General features: G+C 40.7%; 1 protein-coding gene across 3 annotated transcripts in view; it reads left to right on the forward strand.

The window, feature by feature from the left end:
* The window catches only part of LOC117537147 (ankyrin repeat and fibronectin type-III domain-containing protein 1-like), a 38,361-nt gene that overhangs the window by 21,296 nt on the left and 2,925 nt on the right, over nucleotides 1-14,140 (forward strand). For all 3 annotated transcript variants that reach the window (XM_034202286.1, XM_034202287.1, XM_034202288.1), the window contains exons 9-18: nucleotides 2,231-2,330; nucleotides 2,981-3,110; nucleotides 3,952-4,071; nucleotides 4,234-4,340; nucleotides 5,805-5,919; nucleotides 6,924-7,090; nucleotides 9,050-9,227; nucleotides 10,901-11,063; nucleotides 12,179-12,345; nucleotides 13,852-14,056. In XM_034202286.1, coding sequence (XP_034058177.1) covers nucleotides 2,231-2,330; nucleotides 2,981-3,110; nucleotides 3,952-4,071; nucleotides 4,234-4,340; nucleotides 5,805-5,919; nucleotides 6,924-7,090; nucleotides 9,050-9,227; nucleotides 10,901-11,063; nucleotides 12,179-12,345; nucleotides 13,852-14,056 — 1,452 coding nt within the window. The remainder of the gene's footprint in view (nucleotides 1-2,230; nucleotides 2,331-2,980; nucleotides 3,111-3,951; nucleotides 4,072-4,233; nucleotides 4,341-5,804; nucleotides 5,920-6,923; nucleotides 7,091-9,049; nucleotides 9,228-10,900; nucleotides 11,064-12,178; nucleotides 12,346-13,851; nucleotides 14,057-14,140) is intronic.

Consider the following 14,140-nt stretch of genomic DNA (forward strand, 5'->3'; position numbering starts at 1 on the left):
GAGACTCGAGAGGGGACTTGAGAGGTGACTTGAGAGGTGACTTGAGAGGTGACTTGAGAGGTGACTTGAGAGGGCTCTCGAGAGATGACTTGAAAGGGAACTCGAGAGGGGACTGGAGAGGGGACTTGAAAGGGAACTCGAGAGGGGACTGGAGAGGGAACTTGACAGGGACTCGAGAGGGGACTCGAGAGGGGACTTGAGAAGGAACTTGACAGGGGACTCGAGAGGAGACTCGAGAGGGAACTTGAGAGGTGATTTGAGAGGGCTCTCGAGAGATTATTTGAAAAGGGAACTCGAGAAGGGACTGGAGAGGGAACTTGAAAAGGACCTTGACAGGGGACTCTAGAGGGGACTTGAGAAGGAACTTGACAGGGGACTCGAGAGGAGACTCGAGGGAGAACTTGAGAAGGACCTTGACAGGGGACTCGAGAGGGAACTTTTAAAGGAACTTGACAGGGGACTCGAGATGGTCGGTAAGCAGACAGGGCACAGGAAGCTGGCATCGGCCGAAGAGCCAGTACTGGAGCTGGGACCATGGCTACTGGGGCCGGGAGTGAAGCCGGAACCATGACTGCTGGGGCCGGTACTGGAGCAGTCCGTTTGTGAGGGATCAAACTAATCATCTTTTCAGCCAGTTGTTGCAGTTGTGTAGAGATGTTTTCTTGAATCTCTGCCTGGCGTCCTCTCAGCTCTTGTATTCTCTGGGTGGTTATACCCAGCTGTTCCTCGTGGTGAAACATTTTAACGCAGTGTGCTGACAGAGCGGCGTGAAGTGTTCTTGGGTCGGCTGGGTCCATAATGGTCAGTTCATTCTGTTACGAACTCAGACACTTAGGATGTAGGACTCAATTGCACGACCCGGGAGAGGTAAAGTATTTGTAAGATACTTTATTTTCCAAATACAGCATTGAACAACAAAAAAGGTAACTATCAAATCTCTAGCCGAGATGACAAAAATAGAGAACAAAAAATGAAAGCGCTCACGTAGTGAGGAATCAAACTTTTTCAAGAGCACAAGGAGCATAGACCTGACCATAGCAAGAGACAATACCTTCCATGGCAAAAGACAAAAACGGACTGACAAGGGACACTGGGAGACTGGGGAATTTAAACACAGGGTAACAAGACACAGGTGGGAACAATCAGGGGCGGGGCTGACACTGATGAGCACAGGAGACACAGAAGGGGTGACAGGTGAAAACAATCAGGAAATTAGACACACCCGGGAAACTAACGACAGACAGGAAAAAACAGGGAAAAAAGACCAGACAATACACAGGGAGGAAAACATGACAAGGAGAAAAGCAAAACACCCACTACCAGACACACAAAACTAAAAACGTGACACAACACAAGAATCGTGACAGACAGTTATTTTCTGTGTTAGAGTTTTACTCGCTACAGGGTGTACTTTGAGGGTGTGTGACTTTGCAAACCGTTTACATGCATAAAAAGCTATAACACACAAGGGGACGGGTAATAACCAGAAAAGCATGACATGGGACCTTTAAACTCCTGGGAAACACTTTTGCCGTGGATACTTCATGTACTAACTTGAATAATCTACCATCCTCTGTTTAACGCCCCCTTACAGTATTTCGGTCAGAATTGCTTTTAAATTTAAGTACAGAAGGTGTAAAATTGTGTTGACCTTTTCTTTTATTTCAAGAATAAAATCAAAATATAAAAAATAAAGTCCAAATGTTCAGACTGAAGTTGAATAATCATTATGAAAATAAAGTAAAATACCTTTCAGAGAATTCAAAATGAATTAATTGTTGAAATGTTGAGAGGAAAGTTTGAATACCATTTTGAAATATTTATAAAATAAAGTCGAAATATTAGGAATAAAGTGGTAATGTCGGGAATAAACATAAGACTCTTGAGAATAAAACAATTGAACTCCCAACATTTCAATTTTATCCCCTAATTGCGGTATAAATGCACATCCTTCTCATCAGTTTCTGTATTAATGACTGACCCTAATTCTTTCTGTAAGTAAGAGATTGGTCAGTGTTAAACACAATGAAATACAATTGTTATGATGCTTTGTAACATGGTTTTATTCTTATTATAAACCTTTTTTTATCAGCTGCATGTGCTGTATCATCCCTTATCATGACAGAACATGCAGTTTCACCTCCGTCACCTTTTCATATATCCTGTATGTGCTCAGTAATTTTACTTTGACAGGTAAAGTGTTTCTGACTGATCCGTCTCTCCTCCACAGAGAACTCTAAGCCCCTGAGTCCCAGCAAGCGCCTGTTTGTGTCTCGAGGCATCAAGCAACTGTTCCAGTCCGCCACCAAGTTTGTTCGTCTCCTGCAGAGGTAGCGCTCCATCTGTCTCACCTGTCCCTCTGTGCCTGCAGGGTGTGGGGAGTAACTGTATTGAATGCGATGTGTGTACAGGCGTGGAGACTGCAAAGTCCAAACTCTCGACGACATGAAAGCTGCTGCAGTGGCAGGATTAGTAATGGGGTCATTTGAACTGTGTGAAGGGGCACGTTAGGGATCAAAGCTTCTTCCACACCAAATTCATTGCCAGTAGATAAACATGGCAGCTTCTAAGTATTTCTGAGCAATTAATCTATATGATACTGATATTGTATATAAGGGTAGATATCCTCTTACATTGGTACATTATACGGGTTTTCCTGCTTTTAAAGGCGGCAATCGGAACATTTCTGACATCCTCCTGGATCCATATTTTTTCATATACATTCACATTATCATTTATGTCTTTGATTTGCCTTTCTTGTCATTTTTTAAATCTTAAACACTCGACATCTATTTCACGTCTGTCTGGAGAGGGATCCCTCCTTTGTGTCACCTGACAGCAACTTATTATAAAGTGAAGATTGACTCAACTAAGGAAAAAGTAGTCTGGATGCAACAAAAGCTACTTATATATGAAGTGAAATGTATGTTTCTTTCTGTTATTTCTCTTAAATGTGGTCTGTCTCATTTGGTTTTGTTAGGGGTGTGTACCTGGCGACTGTTTTCTACCACAAGGAGAACATCCTGGTGACGGCTGAAGATCAGATCCCGCTGGTGGAGATCAAGTGCTGCTCCACCTCCATCATCCACGACTTCCTTTGGTTTGCAAAGGTACACTGTCAGCACAACACGTTTCATTAACACAAAGAAACACCATTGGTTAATTTTAAATCCAAATTGAACACAGTTAATATATGTGTCGATGTAATCAAACATGCAAGACTCTTATTGTTTTTTCAATAAATGCTGCTTTTTAATTTCTTTAGATATTTTTTTGTTTCCTTCACAGCCAGCAATATTTACAGATAAATATTCATGCACTTAGATAGTTGAATACAATGAAAAAGAAATAAACAATAAAAACACAAAAAAGCAGGCTTTATTAAAAACAACTCTTAAATTAACCAAATACTTTTTTTAAAATCAAAATTGAACCTTATTTGTTCAAATATTACTTTCATTGTTTCCCTCCCAGCCAGTATGTTTTGCAGATGAATATTCACACACAAAAACTAGACTAAAACAAAAATAAACAATGTCATAACGATGTTTTGTCTTGTGTAACCATTAGCCAATCAGCAACCAAGGTAACCCCCCCCCCCCCCCACCTTATCACCTGAATCTCCTCCTAGAGCACCATTGAGTTCTTTGTAACCAAATCTCTCTCAGAGGGGCGTGGGGAGGGGCTCCTTATTTTCATCTAAAGTAACAGACAGAGAATCAGCACTTTGGAAACAGGGCTGAAACAGAGGGGATTATGGGTAATGCTGCAATGATCTGTTTGGTGTTTGGAGCCAAACACTTCAGAGACATGTTTTGTATATATCTGAGACCTATAATATATTGATGAAAAACAGTATAATAGGGGACCTTTAATGTAAACATCAGGCTATGTCATTTTTCTTTGTGAATCCCAGTTACATTTAATTATGATTTGTATTTTCTCCAACAGTTATCGTGTGCGTGGCAGCAGGTGCCGTGGCTGCAGCAGAACCTCGCCTTCGCCCACTCCTCCCCCTGCTCCCTCCTCCAGAACAGGCACAACATCTTAAGAGCTGTTTCCCAGCTGCAGGTAGGAAGCCCATCCGCTCAGTGAGAGGCATCACAGTGGGTTAATTGCTTTTTAATTACTTCTTAACATCTCTTCTCCTGTGTTGTGTTTCAGTGCATTAATCCCTAATACGCTCATATGTATTCATCCTCATCTTTCTGTTCTACCTTCCTCTGCCTTCAGTCTTCTCTGGGAACAATGGACCTGGGCCAGGTTTATTATGAGCCTCTGAAAGACCGGCAGGGCAACGTCCTACTGGTGACCATGAAGGAGTTTCCAAACCCTCCAAGGTGAGGAAGAGTAGTTTGTTACACCGTGTTAAACCCTTTTATTTTGACTCATACAAAGAGCACCCAGCTTCAAAGAAGGCTTAACCAGTTTAGCCCGGAGCCTGTTTTTCAGGTCTCAGACTAAAAAATGACATTCCCAGAACAAATGACCATATCTTCCCTTCTAAAAGGGTTAAATTAATAATCTTTTTTCTCAAAATAATGATAAACCTGTGAGCTGGATGTAGAAAAGTCAGAATCTATATATATGTTTTTGAACATAGTAAAAAAATGTAAATTATAGTGTCCGTCCAAACATTTTTTTTTACTTAGTGAAAACTACCCTTGGATGATGGGTTAGTAGACTAAAACCTTTAGGAAAGTACAACATATGATAAGTACCCTGTATCAAGATTGATGCCAAACAAGTTAAATCTGACCTTTTTAGAGAGATTTAGCACACAAAAAACACTTCTGGGGTCATTTGGGTGGATTTTCCATATCTCTGGCCCCCCTTTGTCGATTTTGCTGATTGACATCTCTTTCTGACCGTTAGAGCCAATAGAATCGAAGGTGGATTTCCCCACACACACACATGGTAAAACAAAAAAGGTGGGGGCTTCGTGCATACAGTTTTTCATCAGAGCGAACCTATCTCTAGCTCTGACATCTGGAAACGGAAAAGCAGGTTGGTTTATGGATTATCAAATATCATTTCAAAGGGACACAGACACATTGGATTAACCTATGGATTAACTTCAGCAGCGTTTTTATCGTTTTAATGCCATTGAAGACCACTTTTGACCAGACTACGACACAGGTAAGCCATGTTAGCGTTTTTAGCTACCTAGCGCCACATGTTTTAATGTCTGTTTTTGTTTATAAAGTCGCGAGTTCGTATCATTGAGTGATATTGTCTATACCCATCGATTCTGTGTCATCTCACGATCAGATCGATGGGTTGGATGTGCAGAATGGATAAATAATAAGGTTTTATGAGTGAGTTTCGGTGCAGTAAATCTGTTTGCATTCTTCGCTCGTTGCTAATTCAGAGGCTCAGCGTTAGCATTGTGTTTTTTTTTTTAGTTAGATGAGTTTCTTCCCGTTACATGGATATAAAACATTCATAGTTTATTAAATGAACATGCCCTCAGACACTGTTTCCTGCATGATGTTGCGGGAGGGCCCCGGTACCGGGGTCTCTCGGGCTTAACAGGTTTAACATCAGGCTTCTGTCTGAAGGACATACTCCAACTCACCACTGAGCTGCTCTGACTCATGCTGAGCATGTCAAAGCTTAAGAGACTCGAAAGAGAGGAGTAAAGCAACAAGCTTTTAAAGAAATGTGTCTTTAATGAGTGTCTGAATGTCTTTTTAAAGCAACGTCAATTACATTTGACCTGAGGCATAGGCACAGTTATTCGACCTGAGTTGTTTATTGGTAGTTCCTTGTGATTTACCCCCTCTTTTCCACACCGCTTAAAGCTTTCGTGACCCCCCGCTCCACTGGATCCCGTTGGCCCGTCTGGAGAAGAACCGCAGCAGAACCCCTCTGCTGCCCGAGCCCACCGCCATGGACATGCTTTATGAACAGCTCAAAGTAAGCTTGTTTAGTTTGTGTTCTTTATTTGTATTATTGTAAATATTCGTTTAGAACACATGTGTCAAACTCAAGGCCCGGGGGCCAAATCAGGCCCTTGGTGGATTTAATTTCGGCCCGCAGGATAATTTCTAATTACTATTAGATCTGGCCTGCCGGTATATTGCACGCACACCTTCACTCCATCCTGAGGGTTTCCTCAGCTCAGAGCCTGAGCCCAAACATTGATGAACTTGCACCCAAGATGAGATGCCAAGTATCTGAACTAGCATCACAGAGCAGCACACTGAGTTTACATGGATGTTTCCTTCTGCACTTTCTCTCACGACAACAGGGCATGTTTGGTTTTCTCTTTGAGGGGAATAGTTTTTTTGAAGCTGTTGTTGGCCTGTGGGAAAATGTAATCATAAGAAATGACTCCGGAAAAGCTGCAGATAGAGCCATAAGAAATGAATGCAACTGATTATTTAATGTTTAATGTTGTTTTTATAGGCAATAATTTAAGCTTTGTTAGTTCCAGGTTTAATATGTGCAACAAGTTCTGCAATAAACATTGAACCAGTCCGGCCCTCGACTAGTACCGATTTCTTTTATTTTGGCCCACTGTGTATTTGAGTTTGATACCCCTGGTTTAGACTGTAAACATCATTTTGGATTATCATCACTTCCTGCAATTGTCACCTGGGTGTCGTTTTAGATTTTCTCAAATCCACAAGTTCAAAAGAATGCCAGTTTTTTCGTTTGAGAAAAAGAGGTTTCAATATGTTTTGTTGACTCAATTGCAGCAACTTTTATAAAAAGTTTAGGGTTATTACATTGATTGATTTTCCTGACATTATCAATGAGACATGTTTTAATCTCTTTTGCTTTTCAAACAACCCCAAAAAAAAGCCCTAAAGATCTAAAATAAAAAATTACACACTCAATTTACAGCAGCCAAACACTTACTCCTATTAACAGCTTTTGGAATTCCCAACGCCATACCTTTCCTCCCTGTTCTCCAGGAGAAGCTCTCCCTCCACAGGCACAGTATTCAGTGGGCGAAGCCAGGTCTGTACGTGGGGATCCTGAAGCTGTGCAGCTCCGTGGAACAGATCCGGGTTCTGGTTCCTCAGAGGCTGCCCAACCTGCTCTGCCACACCCGGGTCCGACACAACGCACACGTCTCCAGGTAACACAGCCGACACTAAAGGAACTACAGCAGGGTCACATGACTTCACGTCACCACCGCTAATGTTTGGCGTGATGACATTTAATCGTCTCTTCTAGACACTTGTTAGCAACCACTGTTTTTAAAACATGTACAAGCTTTAGAAGATCACCAGTGGGGTATTTATTGACGGATTTTATGTCATCTATAAAGGTTGAAAAATCTCTAGTGTCTCGAGTGTGGTTAAATACCCAAAATAAGATCTGTGTTTTACTGGACACAAATATGTTAAGAAATCATTGACATTGAAGCAGTAGTTAAATGCTAACTCATTTCCAGGTTTAAGGACTCATTCTTTCACCACTCTTTAGCTCAGTGGTTCTCAAACTTTTTCTGTCAGGCCCCCCCTTTGGAGAAAAAAAAAAGTCGGGCCCCCCCAACACAAATAGTCAGGCTCAGTAGCTCAGGTAGCTTGACGTTTCATAGAGGGTTCGCAAACATTTAGGGTTTCCCATTAATGTACCGGTCGCTACAGTGGAATTTTCTACTGCAACATTCCCCACGCATATACACAGTGTACCCGCGACTGTTACAATGAAGGCTCGATAATCAGCTTAGCAGGGGTAAAGTGCTATTTTTATAGGTGGTGTGTGGACCTCACATAGGGGGGTCCGGGGGCAAGCTCCCCCGGGAAGATTTCATTTTTAAATATTGAAGTTAAATGCATCAATCTGGTGCACTTTGAGAGCAAAATGAAGAGATCTATGGATACATCTCTCAACACGTAATAATACTGTACTGCATCATATTATTTTCGAATCAATAATTTTTTTAATTATGATTTTTTTTTTTTTTTTAAATCTTTTTTTTTTTAACCATTTTTCCTCCTGGTCTCTCGCGCCCCCCCTGGCATGCCTCTGCGCCCCCCTGGGGGGGCGCGCCCCCCACTTTGAGAACCACTGCTTTAGCTCAACAACAAGTTGTACTAAACTGACAACCCAGTCTCACGGCATTTCATGTTATAGTCACAAAATTAATCTATTGATTCGTGTTCACCAACACGATTTCCCCATTTTTTTTCGTGTCAGACAGAACGATTTTAAAAGCAATAATAACAAATTAGAAGGAAAAAAAGATGACAAAAAATATAGATTTCAGTATTCTGAGGCTTTGAGCCCCATTTATTTTCCTCGCGGACGGCAAGAAAACTCCGACATTATACAATTTAAAATAAAAGGGTTAGGCTTAGGGTAAGTTATTGAGTAAGAAAATGTTTTTATGAACCACACAGCTTCTGGTATTCCAAGACCCGACCGGACAAAAAGACGTGGTGCAGGCACGAAACACACTACCAATAGAAATACATTGCTTTTAAAATCGTTCTGTGTGATACGAAAAAAAATTGAAAATTGTGTTGGTGAACTCGAATCAATAGATTAAATGAATTTTGTGACTATAACACGAAATGCCGTGAGACTGGGTTGAAACTGAATACTTATTAAAGAAACTACAGTACCAGCTTTCGGGTGTATAATCCGGACAATATTTTAAATGTGGTAATCCATAGCAAAGGACTTGTATCATTTTTTATTATTAGTCTATTCATATTTTGTCTAATCTTTATACTTATTGTATTCTTCAACTCTTTCTTAAAGGATCTTCTTATATTTATTATATTGTAACTGTATTGTATTGTTTCACAGTCTACCTCAGTGTATTACACATGCTCTATAAATAAACCTTGCCTTTGAATTAGAGAGGTTTCTGTTTGGTAGCCTCACCCTCCTCTCTTGGATGTTGGACTTTCCCATAAGTCTCCCCCAACACGGCAGAGGCCCTTGCCAATTTCATATCATGTTAAATCAAAAACTGCTTTTGGAAGATACCCCATAAAGTATAAGCATTAAGTAGTCACAGCTCCTGAGCTTAGATACTTATTAGGGCTTTTACAGCAGTATCTGCATCATTCCTGTGTGACAGAGAGGAGTGGGAATGGCTGCAGAGTCACGTTTACACCTCGACCAACGGCAGCGCTCCAGATATCCTGAGCGAGGAAGAGGAGAGCGCCATGGAGAGCAGCGGGCTGGCCGAGTTCGTCATGTCTCTGAGAGCGGCCATCACTCACCTGCTGACCAAGCTCAACATCCCCCTCTACAGGGTAACAATGTTTTTCACAGCCAACATGGCAGTCAAAGTCAACTTTATGGTCAATCTTTCAGTTTGCGTGTACAGACAGAGAGATCGAAATACCGTTTCCCACAATCCCGAATACAAAAACAAATATATATAAAAATATGTATATACCTATATATATATACACAATCAACGGACATATTTATACGCACACATTAAGACCTGAATAAAAGCCACTTCAATATCTTATTATCTTATTCAATAAATGTACATTAGTGTAAGATTGTCCATAGCAGCGTAAAAAGTGTCTGGTGCTGGATTTCAGTGTCTAAGTGTGTGTGGTGTCAATATACTTCCTCAGTGGTGGATTGTTACTGAGTACTATTTGGACATACTATGTAAATTACTTGAGTATTTCACATTTCAGAGGGAAATATGATACTTTAGACACTTTATACACATTAAGCTGGTAATACTTCTGTACTTTAAAAACGTATAATTGTAATATTTTAAATTCAGGTATTTTACCTGTAATGGAGTATTTTGACTTATATATACTATATACTATATATATTTTTGACTTATTTTGACATAAGTCAAAATACTCCATTACAGGTAAAATACCTGAATTTATGTGTAATTTGCGATGTAAGTTATATCGCAAATTACACATTTGTTTCGGGGGGCTTAACAGTCTGTACATATCAACAAAACAAAAGTGACAGATTAAAAAACATAATAAATTCACAACATAAACAGATATCATGTAAACATATATATAGCTCAGGATCCAGGTATCAACAAGGGTTTAAGGGAAATTAGAGCAAGGGCAGAGCAACTAATACGGGAGTAATATGTTTTTTAGTCCTAGTTCTTGCAGGATGTGTATTTTGTAAATTGTGTAACTTTTTTTATTATATTTTTTTTTTATCTTTAATACTTTTGTATGTATGCTTCTTAGGCACATGTGTCAAACTCAAGGCCCGGGGGCCAAATCAGGCCCTTGGTGGATTTAATTTCGGCCCGCAGGATAATTTGTAATTACTATTAGATCTGGCCCGCCGGTATATTGCACGCACACCTTCACTCCATCCTGAGGGTCTCCTCAGCTCAGAGCCTGAGCCCAAACATTGATGACCTTGCACCCGAGATGAGATGCCAAGTATCTGAACTAGCATCACAGAGCAGCACACTGAGTTTACATGGATGTTTCCTTCTGCACTTTTTCTCTCACGACAACAGGGCATGTTTGGTTTTCTCTTTGAGGGAAATAGTTTTGTTGAAGCTGTTGTTGGCCTGTGGAAAAATGTAATCATAAGAACTGACTCTGGAAAAGCTGCAGATAGAGCCATAAGAAATGAATGCAACTGATTATTTAATGTTTAATGTTGTTTTTATAGGCAATCATTTAAGCTTTGTTAGTTCCAGGTTTAATATGTGCAATAAGTTCATTTCAATAAGTTTGGCAATACACATTGAGCCAGTCCGGCCCTCCACTAGTACCCTTTTTTTTATTTTGGCCCGCTGTGTATTTGAGTTTGACACCCCTGCTCTTCATTAAGCTGTCTTTGGCTCTTTTCTGCTGTAACAATGTAAACAGCATGTACATGTCCCCTCTGTGGGACTAATAAAGGTATTCTGATTCTGATTCTGATTTGAAATGTAATGCAATATGATGTATTTGTGTGTGTGTTTCAGGCGTATCAGTATGGTGTGTACACCCGGGAGCTGCTGCAGTTTGGAGACAAGCTGTCCATGCTGCTGCTGCTGCCGCCCAGCGAGGACTTCAGCTCCAACTACTGGCCTCTGGTGGGGACCAAGGAGCCGGGCCTAACCATGCCGCTGCAGATCTTTGAGCTGGGTGGGTGGACCACTGGAGGGTCAAGAGTCCATAGATACAGGATCTGTCACTCAAAAGAACCACAGTGTTTTCAAGCAGTGCTGAGAGAGAGGGGAACACAACACAAACTGTGATTAATCCAATCCAATCCAACTGTATTTATATAGCACATTTAAAAACAACCAAAGTTGACCAATGTGCTGTCCATCAATCAATATATCAAAAAAGAAGCAGAAATACATTTAGACAAAACCGATAGGACAAAAAGAAACGAATGTAAAGGCACGAGACAATAAAACCATACTTATAGCCACAGACTGAAAACCCTCATACATGATGTTAAAACATTTTAAAACACAACAAAATAGAATGAACGAAACTGGGACCACTTTGGACTTTTTGTAAAATCAGCACAGTGTCCTCGGGCCAGTTTAAATGGATGGTTTGGATTTTTAGAAGTGGTTATATGAGGTACTTAACCATAGTAAGAGTGTGAAGAATCAGGAAGGATTTATATAGCACCTTTAAAACAGAATTACAAAGTGCTCTTACATAAAAACAGATCACATTTGATACACACCAAGAATAAAAAGAACCAGCTACTTAACACTTCTTAAAACACAAAAAGGAATCAAAAAATAAATACATATTCAATTTAATATATGCATTTTGCTGATCACATGATGATTTGCTTGTACTCCAACCTCCTTCTGTAGTAAATACACTGACTATATGGATAAATACCTTTATATAACCCCATTTCAAACTATCTTTGAACTTAAAAAAAGTAGCAGCATCGACATAATCAAAAGTCAGAAGTCATTTTATTTAATCTTTTTAAGATCAATACATTTGTCTTATCTTCAAAGTCTAAAACATTACGATAAAAAGCACGAGTTTCTTTTAACCTCTGCCAGTTTGGTTGGAAAGTATAACGAGTGTAAAACACAGTGAAGTACAGCGTCTTGTCTTTTTAAGATTTCACTGTTTCTGCTTTCTAGTCCTTTGATCCTGCTTTTAATCCATACATCAGGGTTTGTTTTTATCTCTAACTTAATCCATCTTCCCCCTCATTGCTAATGAGGCGTTTTCTCTCTGCTCTCATCTGATTTGTGTTTCCTCTGAACTCTCTCCAGTTCACTTCTGGATGTACGAGCGGGACTTCCTGTCTCAGTACTGCCAGGCGTGGGTGAGGCTGGAGTTGGACTCTCACCTGGCCCAGCAGGCTCTGAGGGAGGCGCTGGACACCAAGGAGTTGCTGGAGGCCCGCGAGAGACTCAACCACATCACGGAGCTCTCTCAGGTAAGACCAGGGTAGATATGTATAGCAGCAAATACTCCCTATGCCGCTGAGAGGCTAAAATGTGCTCTTTGCTGTGACGCGTTCCATACAAGTCATTTATAGTCTATGGTGTTTAATAAAGAAGAAAAAACAAACAATATACAACTCCAGACCACACGGTCAACAGAAAGTATCAGAGCCATTCACCCTCTCCTCTACGTCACATGTGTCAAACTCAAGGCCCGGGGGCCAAATCAGGCCCGTGGTGGATTTAATTTCGGCCCGCAGGATAATTTGTAATTACTATTAGATCTGGCCCGCCGGTATATTGCACGCACACCTTCACTCCATCCTGAGGGTCTCCTCAGCTCAGAGCCTGAGCCCAAACATTGATGACCTTGCACCCAAGATGAGATGCCAAGTATCTGCTTGAACTAGCATCACAGAGCAGCACACTGAGTTTACATGGATGTTTCCTTCTGCACTTTTTCTCTCACGACAACAGGGCATGTTTGGTTTTCTCTTTGAGGGAAATAGTTTTGTTGAAGCTGTTGTTGGCCTGTGGAAAAATGTAATCCTAAGAAATGACTCTGGAAAAGCTGCAGATAGAGCCATAAGAAATGAATGCAACTGATTATTTAATGTTGTTTTTATAGGCAATCATTTAAGCTTTGTTAGTTCCAGGTTTAATATGTGCAATAAGTTCATTTCAGTAAGTTCTGCAAGAAACATTGAACCAGTCCGGCCCTCGACTAGTACATTTAAAACTTTGTCTTTGGACTCCATTATTAATATAAATATTTATATTACAAAATTATCCGTTTTTGTTTTGTTTTCATGGGCCTTTACGTAACTACAAATCAATGCAAAATGGTACAACTACATCATATGTGGGACAGGATTACAGGATTTTTCTATTTTATATGAATATTTATATAAAATATAAGCAGTTTCTTTTATGTAAAACTCTTAGATTTTTTAGTGGCTTTCATATTATGTGATAATTAACTCCAATTAATCCGTCAGAATATACAGAATAAGGTAAAAAATATGAAGAACAATGATGACGATTAAATGTAATTCCTATTTGACTTAAAGGTAGGGTAGGTAAGAATGGAGAAACCAGCTTGAGTGCGCTAGAATTTGAAAGTACACAACCGGAAAAAATCTGCCCCTTCCTTCAGACTTCCTCACAGAGCCCCTCCTCCAACACACACAAACGCGCACATGACCAATGAGGGCACGAGATAAGTTTGTGCACAGATGGAAGGCTGACAGGCAGGTAGGCCATCCAGTTACTTTAGCCGGGCCGGCTCAGATGATTGGTCGTGCTTTTTACAGCGCCACGGCTTCCAGAGATGAAATGTTGTTATGTATTTATTGTCAAAGCATTTAATATATTCATTGCTATCGGGATGTTAAGAGCATTCCATGGAATATAACAAAAAGTGTTTCTGAAGTGAATTACATACCCCACCTTTAAGTTAAATCAACAGTCTCAGTTTTCCCTCTCTCCTGTTTCCTCAGCGTCTGGATGCGATCTGGAGGGGCGCTCGTTGGATCATGGACTGTCTGCAGTGCGTGCGCTCGAAGCAGTGGGTGGGGGCGGTGCCTCTGGGCCTGGTGATGGGAGGAGACCCCCCCCCACGTCCTGATGGGGAGGAGGAGGAGGACAGTCTTACCGCCAGACTCACCTGGCCCCATCGGCTACAAGCTCAGAGAGCCATTGCAGGTAAAGGGTAATTCGGGTGGTGATAAAAATACGTCCAGAAGTGAACTGGAGAGAGTTCAGAGGAAAGACAATTCAAATGAGAGC

This window comes from Gymnodraco acuticeps, unplaced genomic scaffold, assembly GCF_902827175.1.
Source record: "Gymnodraco acuticeps unplaced genomic scaffold, fGymAcu1.1, whole genome shotgun sequence".
NCBI classification, from domain to species: domain Eukaryota; kingdom Metazoa; phylum Chordata; class Actinopteri; order Perciformes; family Bathydraconidae; genus Gymnodraco; species Gymnodraco acuticeps.